The 22,537-nt window shown below is 42.1% G+C and overlaps 1 protein-coding gene across 1 annotated transcript in view; it reads left to right on the forward strand.

Moving 5' to 3' along the window:
- The window catches only part of ALDH1L2 (aldehyde dehydrogenase 1 family member L2), a 101,381-nt gene extending 81,588 nt beyond the window's left edge, over positions 1 to 19,793 (forward strand). The window contains exons 21-23 of the mRNA XM_073620283.1: positions 7,460 to 7,565; positions 16,104 to 16,303; positions 18,262 to 19,793. Of these exons, the coding sequence (XP_073476384.1) occupies positions 7,460 to 7,565; positions 16,104 to 16,303; positions 18,262 to 18,317 (362 nt within the window). The 3' untranslated portion in view covers positions 18,318 to 19,793. The remainder of the gene's footprint in view (positions 1 to 7,459; positions 7,566 to 16,103; positions 16,304 to 18,261) is intronic.
- Positions 19,794 to 22,537: the final 2,744 nt, after the last annotated feature.

The following is a 22,537-nucleotide window of genomic DNA, read 5'->3' on the forward strand; positions in this document are numbered from 1 at the left end:
AGACTCATACAAACATATGCATATGCAATATCAAGAGATGAAGGATGGTGTCAATAAATAGCTAATTAGTAATTAATCTGCCCTAGGGGATAATTACCAAAGGTATAATTTTAAAACTGCTAATGGCAATCAGTGAAGCTCCCCCTAGTGGCAGGTAGCAAAACTAAATCTAGAAATAAAATAATATAGCAAATTTATGATGCTCTCCCTATTGGTAGAAGGCAGAGCTACCATAGAAGTCAGATATCTGTTGCAATGCTGATATTACCCGGTAAACCAAAAGTGCTCATATTTAAAATGTGAGTATTGGGTTCTTCCAATTTTGTTATAAAAGAGAAAAAGACATGAAAGAATTCCCATAGAATCTGTATTGGAAAATACTTGTAAATAGGACAGAAGCTATTTCAGAGCATAACTCCAAAAAACACTAGCAGAAAAATCAATCTAGGGATATAGGTAGGGGTAAACTCCCCATATCATCCCACTCCTTAGAATAATGTTATTTGTAAAAAAAAAAAAAAATAGATAGATAGATAGATAGATAGATAGATAGATAGATAGATATAGATAGAGATAGATAGATATATATATATATATATATATATATATATATATATATATATATATATATATATATATATATACATCTATATAGATATCTATATAGATATTGTCATTTTCCTGAAACTTGTGGCAAAATATAAATATTTCATGGACTCAACATGCCTCTCAGCAAATAGCTTGGGGTGTCTACTTTCCAAAATGGGGTCATTTGGGGGGGGGGGTTGCGCTATCTGGACAGGTAGATAGGTAGTGAGGAGTAAAATCACGAATTTATGCCCTTAGAAAGCCTGAAGGCAGTGCCTGGTTTTCGGTGTACTGTACGCGGCTAGACTGCAAAAAAGTCCCACACATGTGGTATCCTCATAATCAGGAGAAGCAGCAGAATGTATTTTGGGGTGTAATTCCACATATAACCATGGCATGTTTGAGCAATATATAATTTATTGACTACTTTCTGAAAAATAAAAAAAAATTAAAATTATTGTAATTTTCCTGAAACTTGTGGCAAAATATAAAATTTACCATGGACTCAACATGCCTCTCAGCAAATAACTTGGGGTGTCTACTTTCCAAAATGGGGTCATTTGGGGGGGGGGGGGTTGTGCTATCTGGGCATTTTATGGCCTCCCAAACTGTGATAGGTAGTGAGGAGTGAAAACAAAAATTTACAATCTTAGAAATCCTGAAGGTGGTGCTTGGTTTTCGGGGTCCTATACGCGGCTAGACTGCCAAAAAGTCCTACATATGTGGTATCCTCGTACTCAGAAGGAGCAGAATGTATTTTGTAATAGTTTGAGCAATATATAATTTCAGTGTTTTTGTCATTTTTAAATCACTTGTGACAAAAAAATAAAATATTCAATGTACTTTCCAAAATGGGGTCATTTGGTGGTGGTGGTGGTGGGGGGGGGTTGTACTGCCCTGCCATTTTAGCACCTCAAGAAATGAGATGGCACTCATAAACTAAAAGCTGCGTAAATTCCAGAAAATGTACCCTAGTTTGTAGACGCTATAACTTTTGCGCAAACCAATAAATATACGCTTGAATTTTTTTTTACCCGAGACAGGTGGCTAAATGCTTTTTGGCCTAAATTTATGACTAAAATTTAGTTTGTTTTTTTTTGTATAGCAAAAAGTAGAAAATGTAATTTTTTTTCCAAATGTTTGGTCTTTTTTTCGTTTATATTGCAAAAAATAAAAATCGCAGAGGTGATCAAATACCACCAAAAGAAAGCTCTATTTGTGGGGGGAAAAAAAGATGCAAATTTCGCTTGGGTACAGCATTGCATGACCGCACAATTACCAGTTAAAGCAGCCAAGTGCCAAATTGTAAAAAGTGCTCTGGTCAGGAAGGGGGTAAATCCTTCTGGGGCTGAAGTTGTTAAAACTATAGTGATAAATCAGAGAGTCCTTTTGTACTGAGGAGCCCATATGCTACTGGAACAGAACCTAATGCATAGGTTCCCAGTAGGTCACAGTCTTGGCAGCCAGCTGTCAGAGTAGAAGGAGACTCTGTAATTTGTGAAAGAGAAGAAAAAAGAGTGGCACGATCTGTGTGCAGCGTTTTTAAAAGGCAATCAGGTTTGTTGAGTGATAATCAACTCACATGTTAGTAGAAGTAAAAAGGCACATAATATGGTAAGCCACGTGTGTCTCTGTCTATCCATGTTGCTGTACTGTAGCGATCGCCAGTCCCGGCTGCTCTGGTAGTATCCAAGGCTCCGAGGCTGGAAGTGATCTGCAGGGCGGGTGGTTACAGCATCATCTGTGACGGGCAGGGGGCGTGTCTGAGCGCGCATTCGGAGCATGAGTGCTCCTACGTCATGCCTGATGTCAGAGCGTGCGTTCAGAGCATGCATGCTCCTTCATCATGCCTGACAAAGGAGCAATCATGCTCTGAATGTGCGCTCTGACATGTCCCCTGCCTGTCACAGATGATGCTGTAACCACCCGCCCTGCAGATCACCTCCAGCCTCAGAGCCTTGGATTCCAGCGGAAGGGCTGGGACTGGCGGTCGCTACAGTACAGCTACATGGACAGACAGAGCCACATGTGGCTTGCCATATTATGTGCCTTTTTACTTCTACTAACATGTGAGCTGATTACAACTCAATAAGCCTTTTAAAAACGCTACACTCCTATCCGCGCCGCTCCTTTTTCCTTATTTTCCCAATTTCAGAGTGCCTGCGCAAGAACCTTGCGGCCAAAAACTGCATCTGCAGAAGACCAGACATTCATCTGGTAGAACTTTGAAAAGATAGGAAAAAAGGACCAGTTGGCAACCTTACAAAGCTGGGCTACAGAGGCCTGTTGCCAGAATGCCCAGGAAACTTCCACCGACCTGTTGGAGTGGGCACTTTAAAGCGCAGAAAGAGATTTTTCTATGAGAGTGTATAATCTCTAACAATCGGATCTTATCCATCAAGCGATAGTGAACTTGGAAGCTGGATGTCCCTTGTGAGGACTTGTCATTGTGAAGTCTGAGGAATGGCTCCATAGGCTCCATGCACACTGTGCTTAAAAAAATGTCTGTTCTATTGGCAGTAAAAAACCTTCATATAGAGCATTTTTTGTACAAAGTTTAGACGAGTTTAGGTGAGTTTTATGTTTTTTCTGCCATTAAGCTCCAATCAGAAACGCGAACCAGAAGGTTTTTTTTTCCTGCCTCTAAATGTTGAGCTCAAAATCGTCTTAATGTGCATGGGTACATAGGATAACATTGAGCTTCATCTACAGGCAGAACACAAAACTCCTGTAGAAGCAACGTTTTTTAAGCCTGTGTGCATGGAGCCTAATAAGAGAGAGCTGCCAACCCAAAGACAGTTTTGACAGATGAGATAGGGACCAAAAAGGCCACCTGACAGGAAAGGTCATTTTAAAGGGAATATCCTTGATTAGTGCAAAGAGTGTTTTCTGCAGGGCAGAGAGAACCATTTTCAGATCCCAAGGAGCACAGGGTGCTACAAGACGGGTCTTGATGCAAGATACATGTTAAATAAAGTTTTTAATAAGGGAGAGCAAAGCCAGAGTTTAAAAAAAAAAAACAAAAAAAACATGTCCTTTAAGAGTGCTTAAGGTCAAATTCTGGTCAACCCCTGATTGTGGGAAGACCAAAATGCAGTGCACAGAGTCATCTCTGGGATTGAAGTGTCTGTTTTTACACCAGTTAAAGAAGGATTTCCAGGTACAATAGTAGATTCTTCTGGAAGTGTCCTTTTTTTGCTTTTAGCAAGGTGGGAAAGACAAACTCAGAGACCCCTTTGTCTCTTAAAACCTGGGATTTAAGGCTTCATGCACACTGGATGTTCTAAAAACTTAATTAAAACATCAGGAGCTTTGTAGTGAGTTCTCTAGCGTTTTTTAGCGTTTGCGTTTTTTTGCGTTTTTTAGACAGAAACCACCTCTCTGCTATTAGTAAGGGATAAAAACGTTAAAAACCACTGGTGAGCCACATTTTTGAGTGTTTATTGGCATTTATCTGCGTTTTTTTACGTTATAGTGTTTTTACAGATGAAAAACTCCTCTCAGAACCCACTAGTTTTGGGTTTTTTTTACAGCCAAAAAACACCCCAGGCAAAAACAGTTGATAACAGCCTATGCGTGCATGTACACATAGGATAACATGCTGAAGAGTTTATTGACTGTAGAAAAAAAATGTCTGAAGCCAAAAACAGCAGCTGTAAAAACGTCCAGTGTGCATGAGGCCTAACAGTCATGTCTTGATTTTTGGAAATGATCCCCCAACCAAAAGCCTGGAGCATCTGAATTGTCCTGTGGATGTTTTCAGACAACTGGAAGGCACACAAGTCCTTCAGGAGGAGGTTTTCCTGTTACCTGGATGTCCTGGGTTCTGAGAAGGGCAAGATGAGGTGCTAGGTTCTTTATGAACACTCTGGGAGCAGATGCAGTTTGACAGACAGGGACAGATGGTTGCAGAGTTGGATCTGTAAGTGTAAAAGAGAGCCTTTAGAAGTGTCTCAAACTTGATGAAGGAACATCTTTATGCGGTATAGTGAGGTGTTTGTTTAAGACTGAGATGGTAGGATCAACAGATTGCTTTTAGTGAACTCTTTCTCCACTGCATGGAGGTCAGGAATGATTTTCAGAGGGGTGAAAAGTTTTTTTGGAGTGACCCAATCATCATAGATTGCACATTTTATTTGGTTATGAACTTGTCCAAAATGGTCATGTCTTTATAGATTTTGAAGGTCTCTTTGTACCCAAAGGAGCATGATGAGATGGAGGAGAATCAAGTGTGACAGTGCTGAGGCACGCAGCACACAGCAGAAGTCAGCATATCCACATTAGCAAACATGTTGCATGATGCTGCAGCTTCAGGTGTATAGGTGTATGGGGGTAAGAAATCTTTCACTACCTCCTCTAACTTCCTCCAGGTCCTCTTTGTCCACCTCTTCTAGGCCAGGCATATCAGGATCCAGTAAAGACAGAGGAGTTGGAAAAGGAGTTTGGAATTTTGCAGCCCTGGACAGAGATGGCTGTATTAAAGATGTTAGTTGTTTATCCTCCTAATACCTTCGCCTTTCTATGGCTCCTACTACCAAACTAGCCAGAACCCTTGGTAAATGGCAGGCGGACCATCCTAGTCTCACGGATGATGAGTGGGAGGATTGTCTGTCCTCCTATGTTACTACTTTGGTCTCAGCCAGGGATCGCTTCCTTCAACTCAAATTCTTGCATAGGGCCTATTTTACTCCTAAAAGGTTAACGGCTAGCTGCCCCTCTACACCCGTGTCCTGCCCCAAATGTGGATCCCAACTCAATGTTGTTAAATGCTTTTGATTATCAGTGTTTGGGTCGCTATATTAAATTATTTGTATGTAATACCACCTTCTATGCATGGAGGGAGATATTTCTCCGCTGGAAAGCTGCTACTCCACCAACAGTATCCAATTGGCGCACTCTTATAAACTCAGTTCTACCACTATATAAGATTACCTATTTTAATCGGAACTGCCCGAGAAAATTTGATAAAATTTGGTCAGGTTGGATAGATGTTTGGGGTTCTATGGGGGACGTTACCTCATCCCCCTAGGCAAGATGTTGTGCCTTGATTTGCATGTATCCATGCTCTGGTATACCTTTACTGTGTCCTCCTTCTCTTGGGTTGTATTTGGTTTTATCCCTTTTCCCCTTCTGCCCCCTGCCCATATTCTTTTGTCCACCCTCCCCCTTCCTAAGTTTTATCCTCCCCCCCCCATTTCTTTGCCTCTTTTCATACAGCGCAGCTTGTAACTATGGCTACATTTTCTGGCCATGTATTGTGTGAGTTGTTAATTTGTTTCTTCGGATGTTCCATATTCTCCTAACTGCTTGCAATCCTTTTGTTATGGTTTTGATGTCCAATGTGCTTTGTACACTGCTTGTATTTTTTTGTAATTTTAAAAAAAGATGCTTCTTGTTAAAAAAAAGCAGTTAGTTGTCTGAGGAACTGTGGTATTAATGCAGAAAAATCTATCCTTGTAAGGTAGGCCACTTGTTGCATGCCTGAAATGGAACTAGAGTTGGATGCAGAGACTCCTGCTCCAATGAAAGGAAAGCGTCATCACTCTGAGGTTGAGTGTTGTGTGGGCCTTCAGCGAAGCGAATATTCTCCTGAGATTTTGCCATGGCTCCCTTTCACCTGGTTTTCGCCATAGCTATGGGTAGGGGTATTCCTTGGGAGGTAACTCATGCAGTAGGATGCAGAATACAGGTTGAACATGTCTGGAAGGAGTAGCAACAACCCAGGCATAGACCGCCCTGTAGCAACGCCCTCCCTGGTGTAGACCATCCTGTAGCAAAGTCTTTGTGGTGAAAGGGCGGGACGCAGCACCTGAGTACCTGGGCAACAGTGGCGATAAAGTATGCAGCCAGTGGTATGATATAACACCTGGTCATTTACTGGAGACTGAGCTCTGAGTGGTTGAATTTTTGCACCAAGATTGAAAAGTTTGCACTGCAAAGGGAATACACTCCGAACATTGCCCCTGTTTTTACAGTAACAGAGATACAAGTTCACTCTGTCTTACCTGTCCACGATGCTGGACCTTATATTGAGTCCAGGTTTCACCTGTCACGTTAGGCATACCCTGAAGAGGTCTTCAGGGTCTGGGTTTCATGGAGATGGACCACAGCCCTGGACTTGTATGGCACTTTACAGCTGACTACACGCATTGCACAAAGTGCCAAGGTGAGCAACCGTGCAGGATCCAGTGTCTGAAGCAACATTACAGGCTGTTCACCCAGCGTGTGATCCAGGTACCAAGGTTTAACTGATCTGGATCCACTGCTGGTATTGTGGTATTAGAAGAAAGCGAAGAAGTTAATTGCAGAGTCAGATCAAATAATAAACTAGTTAAGCTAAGAGTGATTTACCTGTAAGGGAGAAGAGGTCCATCACCTTAGAACACTCGCAAAAAACGGAGAACTCATAAAACAGGGTAGAGTTTTAGAGGAGGCACCCACGGGGCGTATCCTTAGAAGCTTGCCAGTGTCCATTTACCTGAAGGTAGGAGCCTATAACCAAGGGTCTATGAATACTCAACCAGTGTCCTGTACTGTATGATTATGATAAATCTTTTACTTTTGGATAGAGTGGGAAAGGGTTAGATAATCTTCCACTTTTTTCGGTGTCTTTGTTAGATTCACCCTCTACTTGTACTGATGACCATTGTTACAAATAAAAGGAGTGGAGAGAAATCCCCATTTTAACCCAACCCTACTCCATGCAAAACTAAAAAAAAGTTTTGCTTTACATACAGTTCTCTTTATTGAATAAATATTTACTGTATATGAAATGAGCATTGATATGAATGTTGCTATGAATGTATTCATCCACATGTGACTGTATTCATCTATGTAAATGATAAAAATGATACCCTTTAATATTTTTTAGGATTCTTTATGGAGCCAACTGTATTTACAAATGTAGAAGACCACATGTATATTGCCCAGGAAGAATCTTTTGGGCCAGTAATGGTTATCTCTAAGTTTAGGGATGGGTATGTTTTATTTAAATTTTGGATTTTTTTTTTGTGTTTGTTTTTCTGTGACAGTTCCACAAATGTAAGCATTCATATAAACAGTATACATTAAAATAAAGTAACATTAACGGTTTTGCTGGAATGGATAAGAAAAAATAAAAGGGCTGAATTGCTTGTGCACATCTATAGACTCAGTGACATCAGAACATGTGTCTAAATGTCTAGGCATTTGGTTATATGAACATCACTGGAATGATCCATTTTCTCCATGAAAGGTAGCAATTAAGCTCTGCTAGGGCTATTTATCTATTCATCCTAGCAAGACTTCTCAAGAAAACTTTATGTTGACATTTGAAAATAGGTCCACTTTATTAGGGTTATGGATTAAGGAAGTTCATATAGCCATGTGCAAAGGGTACTTATCCAAAAAGCAACCTGATTTCACCTTTTATAAGTTAAAGTGGAACTTTAGTCAGAAAACTAAGTCCTGCTAGATCACTTCAGGATGGCCCCTTTTGCAGGTATAGCTATGTAAAACATTAAAAATAAGTATCTATACTGTTTATAATCCAGTAATACACTGTCTCACCCTGCTCTGCACATGCTCAGTTGCTCTCCATTTTTAGGCATTTTTAGGCACTGCTGAGTTTGTAGAGGCTGATCTGCTGGCAGCCTTAGGCCCCTTTCACACTTGTGCGACTTGACCTGCGACTTGGGACTACAAAGTCACATGACAAGTTGTACCCCATGATTTCCAATGAGTACCATTTATATATGTGTGAATTTAAGTAGCAGCGACTTCAAAGTAGTCCCTGCACTACCTTGGTCTGACTTTGATGTAACTTGAGGTCCATAGACACGATTGCTTCAAGTTGCGTCAAAATCGCACAAATTTCAGATCGCACAAGTGTGAAAGGGGCCTTAAAGCATAATTAAACTCTCCTATCCTTTACAGCCAAGGAAGCTTGTGATCACATGTGATCAGTTATGACACCAGCCATTTGATGGTTTGACAGTTTGGTTGGGGACACAAACACATGTGACTGTTAGCAACCCCAGCATTCCAGGAATGTAACTGTTTTTTGAAACTATTACATTGACAGGCTTAGTTCTGCTCTATGATTTACTGCTGGGGCTCTGGGCTTCCGCAAAATGGCATCCTCCAGTAAGAAGAAACACTAGCAATCCTGGAGGCAATTTACAGCACATACTAATTTTGGTAGCATAGTTATTAATTTGGAATGTATGTTCCTTGCTAAAGAACATTATTTTCATCAAGTTGTTATGGGTAAAGTTTAAGTTTATACTATAACATTGAACAATTATTTATTTGCCTGACATAGCTGGGCCTGTCTATTACAGAGGATCCTTTTTCACAAGTGTTTTCATATTTTACACATGTAATTTATAGATTGTCCCCTTTCCTACAGGGAAAAGCAACAATGTCTACGTACATGGTCTCCGTTTATTGGAAGACAGCTTACAGTACAAAACACTTTAAAACACTTTAGTTCTGAATATTATAGAATTTATCGCTGTGAATTTACAGTACATGATCATTTATTTACTGTTTAAAGTGGAGCTTCACCCAAGGGGAAGTTCAGCTTAGCACTCCTCCTCCCTGCCCTGTTACATTTGGCATTTCATTTTTTTGGGGGGGGAGCGGGTACCTAGTTTTGACAGGTATCTGCTCCCACTTCCGCTCGGATCATCTAGGCCAGTGGTTCTCAACCCTGTCTTCAAGTACCCCTAACAGGCCATCAGAGTCAATGGCTTGGTATTTTGGACAGTTACAGTATTTTATCTAAGAGAAATTCCCAAAACATGGCCTGTTGGGGGTACTTGAGGACAGGGTTGAGAACCACCGATCTAGGCGATCGAAGTGGAAGCTCTCCTCTTCTTCTCCCTCCCTGCTGTCTACTGGGACACATCACAGGTCCAAAAAGACTGCCAGGCCATTCTGCAGGCGCAGCGCGACTTGCACATGCACAGTGCACACCCGTCTGTGAAGCTGCAAGCTGTCACAACTCGGTGCCCACAGTTGGAAAACATGGCGCTGGGGAGAGAAGAGGGAGAGAAGCGACGGTTCGGGTGATCACATCGCTGGATCCTGAGACAGGTGAGTGTTTGTTTATTAACCACTTCAGCTCTGGAAGGTTTTACCCCCTTCCTGACCAGGTCATTTTATGCGATACGGCACTGCAATACTTTAACTGACAATTGCGCGGTTGTGCGAGGCTGTACCCAAATAAAATTGATGTCCTTTTTTTCCCACAAATAGAGTTTTTATTTTTGGTGGTATTTGATCACTTCGGTTTTTATTTATTTATTTTTTTGCGCTATAAACAAAAAGACAGACAATTTTGAAAAAAAAAATATATTATTTACTTTCTACTATAAAACACATCCAATAAAAACTGTTTAAAAATCTAATTTCATGACGCCTCCATGGCAGCACACACTGAGTTGTGACTCCGCCCCCACAACCTGACAGGATTGGTTAGCTATAAATTTGAAGGGGAGACACCCCGCTGCATTCTCTTTTTTATCCTCACCTGACAGATTGGGATAAGCAAGCTTGCTCCTGTTGTCAAGATTAAAGAAAAAGCCTCTTACCGCACTCGCCCCAGCAGGTTCAAGCCTCTCCTGTTTGGAAGTCCCTCCTGTACAGTCTCTAAAGGAGCTTCTATGGAGGGAACCCCCGGTCTGGTGGTCTCAGGGGGCGTGTGGACATCTGGCACAGTAAGTTTTAAAGAAGCTTCATATTTTGCAGTGATCTCCTTTATTTTTTTGCCTGTACCTTTGTTCCTGTCAATATAGGTATGTTTCTCCTGCTTAGGGGGCTTGCTGGCGCTTGCTGTCCACCGCTGTGGAACCGTCATGGCCGCCGCCGCCGCCTCCTCTGCTCTGCAATTGGCCTCACTAGGTTCTGCCTTGGCAAGGTTATGCCCTTCTCCAAGATGGCGTAGAGGCGTTCTGGTCGCTCTGCGCATGTGCGGGAGCGTCATTTTGCCCCGACGGCGGCGCCAAATTTAAAAACACAGGCATTTCTGTGTTTTTTTGCTGAGGATTCTTACAAATAGCTGGATTTCGCTTTGCGTTCCACTGCTTTGCCAGAAAACAACTCAGCAAGCCCAGGTAAGTTGAATCATCTGATTTAGACTGTCTACAGCCTTTTAAAAAAAAAAAAAAAAAGTAAGGGAATTTAAAAAAAAAAAAAAAATTTTTTTCTCTTATTACTCTTCAGTCTTACTGTCACTATCACTATGGAGACCACTGCCCGCGCAGACCACCATCAGCAAACGAGATAAGAGGCCATCCGTCATTGGTAAGTATTGAAGAAGGGGAGAGAAAAAGAGAACCAACCACTAAAACTGCGTTTTTGGCAGCCCTACCAGGTCAAGAGCCGCAAGTTCCAGGCGTGAAGGGAGATCAAGTCATGCGTCAAGCAAGAAGTCTCGCAGAAGCCGTTCAAGATCTTCTTCCCGCCACCGAAGACATAGCCGCTCACGTCATAGTCGGTCACACCGCAGACGGTCACCTTCATCACACCGCCATACCCAAACGCTTGCTGGGTATGCGGCGCGCCGGCCTTGCCAGATAAACTAGTCTGCAGATCCTGCTTCAATGAAGCAGCAAAGGACAAAGAACTAGACGCAAGAGTGGCTACGGAGCTCATAAGAGAATCTGTGCGGGAATCCATAAGGGAGACAAGGGCACCACTAATGGATAGGCCTACGCCCAGCACATCGGTAGCGGACGACCATCAACCCCAGGCATCAGAACCCTCCTCAGGAGATGAGGATCAGGACATGTCAGCAGGTTTTGATTTCTCCCTTGTACAGCCTTTCGCAAAGTCAGTTAAAGAAGCGATAGGCTGGGAAGAAGATAAAGTGGAACCACAGAAAGTTCGGAAATCTTTCCCAAATTTAAGCTAAGAACCAGAGAATTTTCCTTTTATAGGTGAACTGGAGGATCTAATTAAAGATGAGTGGGAAAGATCTGATAGGCGGACCAGTCTCACCAACAGACTGACAAAGATGTATCCTCTGAAGGAGTCAAAAGTCAATTCATTGATGAACGCCCCAGTAGTTGACTCCTCCTTGATGCGTCTTGCACGGCATGTCACTCTGCCTATTGAAGACGCGGTTTCCTTTCGGGATGTTCTGGATCGGAAATTGGATCTGGAATTAAAGAAAGCATACTCCACTGCTGGGGGTGCGTGCAGACCAGCAATTACCACAGAAGCAGTGGCTAAAGCCATATCAGGTTGGGCAACCAGGGTGGAGAAAGATCTGCAAGACGGTACTGAAGTAGACAGAATAATATCTTCTCTTCAGGAGATCAAGTTGGCAGGTGACTTCGTGGCAGAAGCTTCAGTGGATATTATAAGATCCTCGGCGAGATCAATGCTAGCCTCAGTCACGGCAAGAAGGGCTCTGTGGCTGAAACCATGGATGGCCGATACTGCATCTAAAACAAACTGGTGCAGAATTCCATATGATGGCTCAAACCTGTTCGGGTCTAAATTGGACACCGCTATCTCGAAGGTAACAGGAGGGAAGTCGGGATTAATTCCCTCAGACAGGAGACCCAAGGCCCAAAAGGGTCCGTCCTTCAGGCGCAACCTTCCTGAGAAATATAGGGAAGCTAGATCCTACCGTCCCGGTAGGGAGTTTAGAAGAGACTGGAAAAACACAAGACCTTCCTTCCTAAGGATGCAGAAGTCCAAGCCTACCCCGGCAGGGGAGCAGCAGAAGTCTTTTTGAAGGTTCGCCTGCCCACCCAGTACAGGTGGGCGCCAGGCTCAAGGACTTCGTACAGATTTGGTCAAGCCATATAAAGGACACGTGGACTCTTTCCACAATCAAATTTGGACACAAGTGGAAGTTTATGGGCAAACTTTAGAAAAATCACTTCCAATCAACAAGACTGCCATCTTCACTAATCAAGAGAAAGTTACTATTAAAATATATAGTGGAATTGAAGGAGAAAGGGGCAATCCTGGAGGTTCCATCAGATCAAAAGGGGAGGGGGTTCTATTCCCCACTATTTTTGGTAAAGAAGAAGACCGGAGACTTACGCCCTGTATTGGATTTAAAAAATCTGCAGTCCATACTTCTGGCAGTGAACCTGGGCGACTGGATGCTCTCAGTAGATTTATCGGACGCTTACCCACATATTCCAATTCATCCCGCCTTTCAAAAATTCCTCCGATTTGCCATCAACAAAAGCCAATTCCAGTGCCTTCCTTTCGGCATCTCGTCGGCTCCCAGGACATTCACCAAGGTCCTCCTACCCTTGGTTGCATTCCTCAGGGAAAAGGGTCTGCGAGTCCACCATTATTTGGACGACATCCTGCTCTTGGCAGAAGATCAAGAAACCTTGCTATGTCATCAGAGAATCTTACTCACAACTCTCCAGGACTTCAGGAATGGAAAAAGAGCAGTCTACAACCCACACAAAACATGGTATTCCTGGGAGCGGATCTGAACACCAAATTGAACAGGGTACAACTCCCTCAGGAGAAGATTCAGCCTCTAGTACAGAAGATGCAGAGATTACTATCAGCGAAGCATCTTCCAGCCAGAACCTGCTTGAGTGTGCTAGGGTCCATGGCTGCAACCCTGCCCATGGTGCAGTGGTCACAATGGCACATGAGAGTCCTGCAAAACTCCTTTCTGAGGCAGTGGGATGGAGTATCGATGCGTCAGACCATTACCATCTCCAGACCAATGAAGCAATCAGTGTGGTGGTGGACACACTTGACCAACCTCAGGAAATACAAGCTGATAGTTCCCCCAGATCCGATAATAGTCACCTCGGATGCCTGTCAGAGCGGCTGGGGAGCTCACTGTCAAGATCAAGCAGCACAGGGCCGATGGCAGTTCCGAGCCCAGGATATAGTATCGAATATACTGGAACTCAGGGCAGTCTTCCAGGCCCTCATGGCATTTGCACCAGTCCTCAGAGGGAAGAACGTGCTTATTCGGATGGACAACAAGGTGGCAGTGTCCTACATCCAGAGGCAAGGGGGTACCAAGAGTCTCACACTGATGGAGGAAGTCCGTCCTATCTTGGAATGGCACAGGCACACCTAGCAGACTTAAAAGCAATATTTGTTCCTGCGGCACAGAACATGTTAGCCGATTACCTGAGTCGAGAGACTCTTTCGAACAATGAATGGTACCTGAGTGTCTCCATGCCTTTTCTCTTCTTACGGAGACATGGGGAGTGCCAGAGATCGACTTAGCAGCCACTCCTGCGAATACGAAGTGTCGGAGGTTTCTGTCTAGAGCATCTTTCCCTTCAGCCGAAGGGATAGATTGTCTAATTCACCCATGGAACTTCAAGTTGGGGTACATATTCCTGCCAACTCCGTTAATTGCGAGATTCCTGTCCAGGCTTCGGAGATCTTCAGCCACGGTAATCGCGGTAATCACTTTTTGGCCGAGAAGACCATGGTTCACGACCCTATTGCAGCTCAGCCTTCAACCTCCAATCCTTCTTCCAGTAACTCCGGATTTGCTATTTCAAGGCCAATTTCTACATCCAGCTCCAGAGAAGTTGCATCTGATGGCATGGAAGTTGAAAGGGTTAGGTTAAGGGAACAAGGCTGCTCACAGGAAGTAATATCAACTCTGATGCAAGCCAGGAAAAGTACCACCAACACCACCTATACAAGAATTTGGAACAAATTCTTTACAATGGCGCAGCAGAAGGGATGGGATCCTATTGCTCCAGAACCTTCTCAAATCCTAGAGTTCCTCCAGTCAGGAATCAACAAAGGTCTAAGTTCAAGTACCCTTAAGGTACAAGTATCCGCCTTGTCGGCCAAAACAGGCACCAGATGGGCATTACATCCGCTGGTTATCCAATTCCTGAGAGCCTGCCTAAAAATCAAACCTCCTAAGAAACCAGTTTTTCCATCATTGGATCTCCCAGTAGTTCTCGATGCCTTCACCAATCCTCCTTTTACTCCATCTGAATCAATATCTCTGTGGGATCTGATTCTAAAACTGTCTTTTCTCATTGCAATTACATCAGCAAAGAGGGTATCTGAAATCCAAGCACTGATGGCATCAGAAACTTACTTAGTATTCTTCCCTGATAAGGTAGTACTAAGACCTTCAGACCACTTCATCCCGAAGGTAGCAACTTCCTTCCACTACAATCAAGATATTGTCTTACCATCCTTCACTAATGATCAGGGTGAACCTCATCCTCTGGATGTTAAAACTACCATCATTAGTTACCTGGCGGCTACAAATTCTTTTAGGAAGACGGATACCCTCATGGTCATTCCACATGGAAACAGACGAGGTCAAGCGGCTACTTCACGTACTATCGCCTCCTGGTTAGTCAAGTCCATCAAGAAGGCATACTCCATGCATCATATGGCAATTCCTGAAGGCATCAAGGCTCACTCGGCCAGGGCAGTGGCTACCTCCTGGGCAGCGTATTGCAGGGTTTCACCAGAGACGATTTGCAAAGCAGCAACTTGGTCCTCCAGACATACTTTCATTTCTCACTATAGAGTAGATTCTGCTCACTTGGCTATGGCAGACTTCGGTACATCTGTTGTTAGAGCCAATTCTTCCATTATAAGGAATAAATATTATTTTCTTGTACCCACCCGACTGGCGAGTTATTTCCCAGTGTGTGCTGCCATGGAGGCGTCAGGAAAACGGAAAATTGTATACTCACCTTTCCGTAATTTTCCTTTCCTTACGCCTCTCCATGGCAGCACACAGATTCCCATCCCGTTTTATGGTGATATATTTACAGAGAATGCAGCGGGGTGTCTCCCCTTCAAATTTATAGCTAACCAATCCTGTCAGGTTGTGGGAGCGGAGTCACAACCCAGTGTGTGCTGCCATGGAGAGGCGTCAGGAAAGGAAAATTACGGAAAGGTGAGTATACAATTTTCCGTTTTCTTCATCAGTTTAGGACAATTTGTATTCTCCTACAAATTTTTGGTAAAAATAAATTGCAATAAGTGTATATTGATTGGTTTGCACAAAAGTTATAGAGTCTACAAACTATGGGATAGATTTATGGACTTTTTGGGGGGTTTTTTTGTTTTTACTAGTAATGGCGGCGATCAGCGGTTTTTAGCAGGAGCGCAACATTGCGGCGGACAAATCTCTCTTCCTGTCTGACAGAACGATGGTCTGCCTTGTTTACAAAGACAGACTGCCGTTCTGTCTCAGTGAATGATCGCGGGTGGCCGGCGGCCGCTGGACCCAGTGATTGGCTCCCTCTGTGTCCAATCACAGCGAGAGTGCGGCTCCGGCGGCGTGCGCGCATGCGCCAGAGCCGATGGAAGAAATCACGTACAGATATGTGATTTTGTGCTTAAGGGCTGCCCTGCTGCAGTATATGTACATGGTGCAGTCCTTAAGTGGGTAAAAGTCAGCAGCTACAGTTTTTGTAACTTTTAATAAATACAAAATGACTGGAGCTCCACTTTAAGTATTTTACTGGTTAGAGCAAGTCAGGATTTCATTAACTACAGAATTATTAATTTCCATTTCTTTTGTTTTGCTCATGCAGTGATATTGAAGGTGTTCTCGCACGAGCCAATAGCACAGAATATGGGCTAGCATCTGGAGTCTTCACAAAAGACGTCAGTAAAGCCATGTACGTGAGTGAGAAGCTGGAAGCCGGAACTGTATTTGTCAACACCTACAACAAAACTGATGTTGCTGTACCGTTTGGAGGATTCAAACAATCAGGCTTTGGCAAGGACTTGGGTAATATTTTGGTTTATTATGAACAGCATCTGTGTATGTTAAATTATTTAGAACATATCTTTGAATATATGAATATGTTTGATCATTAATTGAACGATTAGATCTACAGTAATCTGCAGATAATCTGCCTGTATATATCACTCTGATATCTATCTTCTTAAATACTAAATGAGGTGCAGGAAAATGTGGTCACATAACAAATATATCTTCTTGTTATGTGATTATCACATGCTATTTCCCTCGCCACCCACTGTCCTAGAATGCAGCACAATTGCACAGGTTCATCAGTTACTCAAGTTCAACAGGTGAACGCAGGTACATTTAAGATACTTCTTTCTGGCCCTGGGTGCTCAATATACATATGGCAACCTATAGTTCCATCACAGTACTTCCTTGCCCCTGCCCGTTACAATAATTTTTTTAAAACTGAAAAACATGTAAATTTTACTGTCAGAGCAGAAATGGTAGATCACTGTGTGGCTTGCAGGCCATAGTGGAGGATGACCTTGAGAGGGGCATTTTAGGGCTAAGAAAGTGCATGCATCGTAGATTCTAGGAGCAGAACATCTGGGGGAGTCAATGGCAGACTCTTTTCCAGCTCCATCACTGGTTGCACCTGCACTGTGCAGACATACAAGCTTTGGTTGCCCCATACAACCTTTCTGACTGAAGGATTGGAGTCCTCCTGACCCCATGCAGAGACCTCTCGGGTGGAGCCCCGAACTGTTGTCAGGTCCTTGATTCTAAAGATTATGAATACCTGCACACTCAGCCTGCTGGTTTCTGACAAGACCCAGACACAGGATTGGAGACTCCTTCCCTCCTAAATCACTTTGAAATCTCTGAGCTCAAAACCCTGGTTCGGAAATTACAAAACCCAGAGAGCGAGATGAAGAACCACCTTTTCCCACTCAGAAATGACATTTTGGAGCCCCTCAAACTGTATTTTTGAGAACCCTGTGTTGTTTTCACCTACATTTTCACAGTGGCAGGGACTAATACTGCCACAATAGGTTAAAGTGGTTTTAAAAGCTTTAGGTTTTTTAACTTCATGCATTCTATGCATGAAAGTAAAAAATCTTCTGTGTGCACCCCCCCCCCCAGCCCCCCCAAAACTCACCTGAGCTTGTGCACGAAAGCCTCGGCTGTCCCGGGACTCCCTCTCCTCATTGGTTGAGACAGCAGGGGGAGCCATTGGCTCCTGCTACTGTCAATCACAGGCAGTGAGCCAATGAGGAGAGAGCAGAAGGTAGGGCCAAGTCACGGCTTTGTATGTCTTATGAACTCATAGAGCGGGGCTTGGGAGCGAGCACGGACCAGTGCCCGCAGAGCAAGCGGTTTGCTGTTGGGTGCACTGGCTGAATTCAAACATTCAAAAAACATTTTGTGTTTTTTTTTTTTCCGCTATAATCAGGCTTTCTGTTAGAGGGTAGCAACATTAATTACTCATGGTCCCACTGTAGGTAGCAATGAAGCCACCTTCTCTTGCTCACTCATAAGGTGGACCAGAGACTATGGCGTGTGTAGTGTGCATAGAGCAGTGCATGTAACCGCATTTATTGCACACTACTAGTTCCAAACAAATGGAAGCAAGAGGGAAGAGGTTCGGAGGCTCACAAAGGATATTACAAGTAGGTAGAAAACCACAATAAGGAATTATATAATTGAAAATAGATTACAGGTCCATTAGGTAGTAGATATGTACAATATGTATTATTTGGAAATATCGATATTGTTTAGTGTCACTTTAAAGATGACACATCCAATAATTTAAACCTCATAGAGTTGCATTGTCAGAACCCTGAGCCCACAACTGATGCATGTATTCCAGTAAAATACTTTGAATTTAAACTTAATATAAGAATATCTGGCATAGAAGGTGATCACTATGAAAACATTATGAATGTTGCTTCATTGTAGCTTGAAAAGTCTTTTTTTTTTCTTTTTTTGTCACACAGGTGAAGAGGCTCTCCATGAATACCTTAGAACTAAAGCAATTACTGTGGAATACTAGACGTGTCAATTGAATCCAAATACCCACAGGATTTATTTTTGTATTCAGATCATTTTCACATCTCTGAAAAAAATAGACCCACCCATTTTATATGGATGTACTAAAGAAACCACATTGCTAAAAGATTTCCTATTTCATATAGCATCAGTCTTTTACATGAAAAAAAAAAGTATTTTATTCATGAAAAAAAAAAATATATGTAATGTTTAAGGAGCGTGAGTAATGATCCTTGTCTTAAGAGTTGGTATGATGCAGCAGGATATATTTTCTGCATTACAAGCAGGCCTTTTTATTTAAAAAAAACAAACAAAAAAGAACAAAACTTGTGCACACATTTTTCGTTGCCCCTATTGAACTTTTTTGATTGCTTCCGGTGATAGCACATGTTGACTGTGATTATGAGGAATGTCCTTGTGTGTTTTTCCCTTTTATTTGTTGTGAAATGAATTGTTTCTAAAATTGTTGTAATCCAAAAAAAACATGAATGTATGCTAATTTTTCCAGCCTCACCATTACATGAATACATATGCAAAACCACCTAGAAGTGCAGTTACTTATTTCACTAAACATTAACTACCTTAGCTCTTACACCTGTACTCCTTTTATGGACCAGAGCGATTCTGTGATAACTTTATCATTACTTAAGATAACAAAAATAATACATACATTGTTTTTTGGGAGGACAAACAAAGCTTTTGTTTGATTATTGGTGATATTGTCTAACATTTTTTTTTATTCTCTGCAATCCATGGGCTAAAATATGTAACAAAACTAAAACACTTTTTATTTAATTTGTGTTAATTAAAACTAGTGTTACTGTAGATAAAAAGTGAAGATTATATATTTTTTCCCTGTTTTTAAATGATGCTAAAATTGTGAGTATGGTACAAAGCATTGCAAAGTTTGGAAAAGAAATAAAGGTCTTTTTTTTTTTAATTTTGCACATTTGTTAATGCAACACAAAAGCCTCATACAAACCATCGGATTTTCGGCAGGGAATTGTGTGATGACAGACTGTTTGCCTAAAATCCGACCATTAGTACGCTCCATCAGACAACTGTTGTCCAACTTTCAGTACAATGTGTAATTCGGATTCCTCCGAATAATTAAAAATTAGTCCGAGTATCGATTCGGAAGGAAACGAACTGCACATGTCTACTATACAATTGCCTTTAGATTTTTGTTTCCTTTAGATTTACCAAAAACCATATAATATGAGGTCAAACAAACTAAAAAGCTTTTGTATGCAATCAGGAAGGCCCTTCTACTACATAGTTTAAGGTAAGTCTAAAGGAAAATTGATAAAGAGAATTAAACATGTATGGCCAGCCTAAAGCTTGCTACACGCGATCAGATTATCAGATGAATAACTGTCTGTTTTTTGTTGCATGCGAGTCTCATATGAAAAGTGAAGAGGTTACTCAACACATGAAAATTTTCATACGGCAGAATAAAACATCAGAAGTGATGTAATGAGTTGAATTGTTTTTTATGTGTTCTTACATTTCCCAGCATGCGTAGTCTTGCTCTTACCATTTTTTTTCGCATGAAAACCGTACTAATTGAACGAAAATCTTACGTTGTGTTCACATACGATTAAAACTTTTATAGCATGCACCTTCAGGTTTTTTGTCATCCAAAAAGTTGGAATCAGCTGTCAAAAGCACCGGACTAACGATCAGATAATCGGCCGATCGCTCATAGTGCAAAATTTTACTTCTGATTTTCTTATTGTGTGCACGGGCCTTAAGCAGTGGCGGCCCGTAATGCAGGGAGCACGGGTGCTGCCCCCCTATCCATGCATTCTGCTCCCTGACCTAAATGCAGGATGCATGGATTCCAATGGGTTTTTTTTTTTTTTTTTAAGCACATGATTAGAGCCTGAGGCTCTAATGGGCTTCACAAAAGAGTGCAGAGCACTGTGCTCCGAGCCCACCCACTTGTGTGACAATAGCAAATGAATATTTCCTATTGTCTTCCTGATTCTCCTCCCAGCCAATCAGGAAGCATGTACTGCGATGCAGAGGAGGAGACGCAGGGGAAGCTGCCATCTGTCGCCTGGAGGAATGCGCTGCCCACTAACCAACCAACCAACTGACTGACCGGGGGGGGGGTTCACTGTTTGCTGCCCCCCCCCCAAAGAATATACCACCAGCCGCCACTGGCCTTAAGTATAGAGAGACAAAACTCGAATTTCAGGGAATGACTCTAATCTAATTTCCAGATTTGTGCAAATATCTGACAACAGGAGTAAGCCAATCACAGATCTGCGCAACATTTTGGGGCAATCTGTAGGTGTACATGAAGAATTTTTGCAATGGAAGAATTGCACTGTCGCCACGGCTAATCATAATAATAATAATCATAATAATAATGCAATAAATTATCATTTCTAATAATCTAAATTATAATTTGTAATTTATAATAATTATAATGTATAATTATAATTTATTATAATATAATTTATAATTATAATTTATTATAATATAATTTATAATTATAATTTATTATAATCTAAATTGTAATTTATAATCATTATAATTTATAATCATATCATTTACTATAATAATATAATTTATAATAATATAAATAATATAAATTATAATTATAATAATAATGTGATAAACACAAATCTTTACTTGTATTTTCCCTACAGTATCTTCTGTTTTTCTGATTTTATTTTTATTGCGAATCTCTAAATCTCAATAATATATATATTTCTTTATATATGTATATGTATGTATGTATGTGTGTGTATATATATATATATATATATATATATATATATATATATATATATATATATATATATATATATATATATATATATATATATATATGAGAATATAACATATTGCTATTGTTAAAGAGGAAGTAAGTATTGTTAAAGAGGAAGTAAAGCCTCTGGAAAAAAAAATACACCCTGCAAGACAAAGGCATAATGAGCTAGTATGAATAGCATACTAGCTCATAATGAATTACTTACCTGAGATCGAAGCCCCTGCATCGGCCCTCGTTCGTCTCCTTCGACGCCACCATCTATCCCGTGACTTCCAGGTATCGCTGCTCCAGCGCTGTGACTGGCCGGAGCCGCGATGACGTCACTCCCGCGCATTCACGCTAGTGCCACCACTAACGGCATGATCGCTGTTAGAAACGGCACGCTCAGTGCGCCTGCGCCCGATGTCTACGGCGCATGCGCCGTAGACATCGGTGCCGCTATTTCTGCAAATATCTCCTAAACCATTTAGGTTTGGGAGATATTTCTTGCACCTACAGGTAAGCCTTAATCTAGGCTTACCTGTAGGTTAAAGTGGTTGTAATGTGTTTACAACCACTTTAACTTCAGTACACCTGAGACTGAAATTTAAAAATAGTTTTTATTAGAATTAACATGCTCAGCAATGACATTATTCTCATCTCACTACTCCCTGTCATGCTGTCCTCCAACCAGTAGGTGGCGCTGCGCACAACTCTCTCTCCTGCTTCTGGCTTCTTCCTGGGCCAATCAGAACCGTGTTTATGTACGCCCGGATTATTTTCCGGCCGGTGTTCTGACGAGAAAGGTCCCCCCATCAGATAGTGTCTGCCCTGTACTGAAAAGGCGCATCGCTTGCACAGTATGGAGAACAAAGGAGGCGCCGAAAGTCTCCGAACATGAACAGCTGTTCATGAGCTCTACACGGCGCCTGCGCAATTAATAGTACATTCTGTCACACGCTCCCGATGTTCGTGGGGGTGGATTTCTCAAATGGGCAGATCTTTGTGGGGCGTGTTTACACTGCTTGTGTTATGTATGTAACATTGAACTATCCGCCCTTATCAGCTCTGGCCATCATTGTAAAACTCCTTCAGTTGTGTAATCAGCTCTGCCCATTCTGTAGGCACACCGCCCCTTGCAGAGTTGTACGAGCATCGGGAGCGTGCGGGAGTATGTGACAGAATGAACTGTGTAGAGGTGCTGTGTAGAGCTCATGAACAGCTGTTCATGTTCAGAGACTTTCGCTGTCTCCTTTGTCCTCCGTACTGTGCAAGTGCAGTATAGGGCGGACACTATATGATGGAGGACATTTCTCGACAGGACACCAGGAAGCGGAGCGGAGTCTCTCCTGTTTCGGAAGCTGGGTGGGTTCTGTGTTTATTATTGGTCCGCCCGCTGTCATGGCTGGGGACAGGGCTCTGAAGCCGCTGCAGACAGCCATGAAACTGGTCAACAGAGC

This window comes from Aquarana catesbeiana, linkage group LG03 (genome assembly GCF_042186555.1).
Source record: "Aquarana catesbeiana isolate 2022-GZ linkage group LG03, ASM4218655v1, whole genome shotgun sequence".
Lineage (NCBI taxonomy): Eukaryota > Metazoa > Chordata > Amphibia > Anura > Ranidae > Aquarana > Aquarana catesbeiana.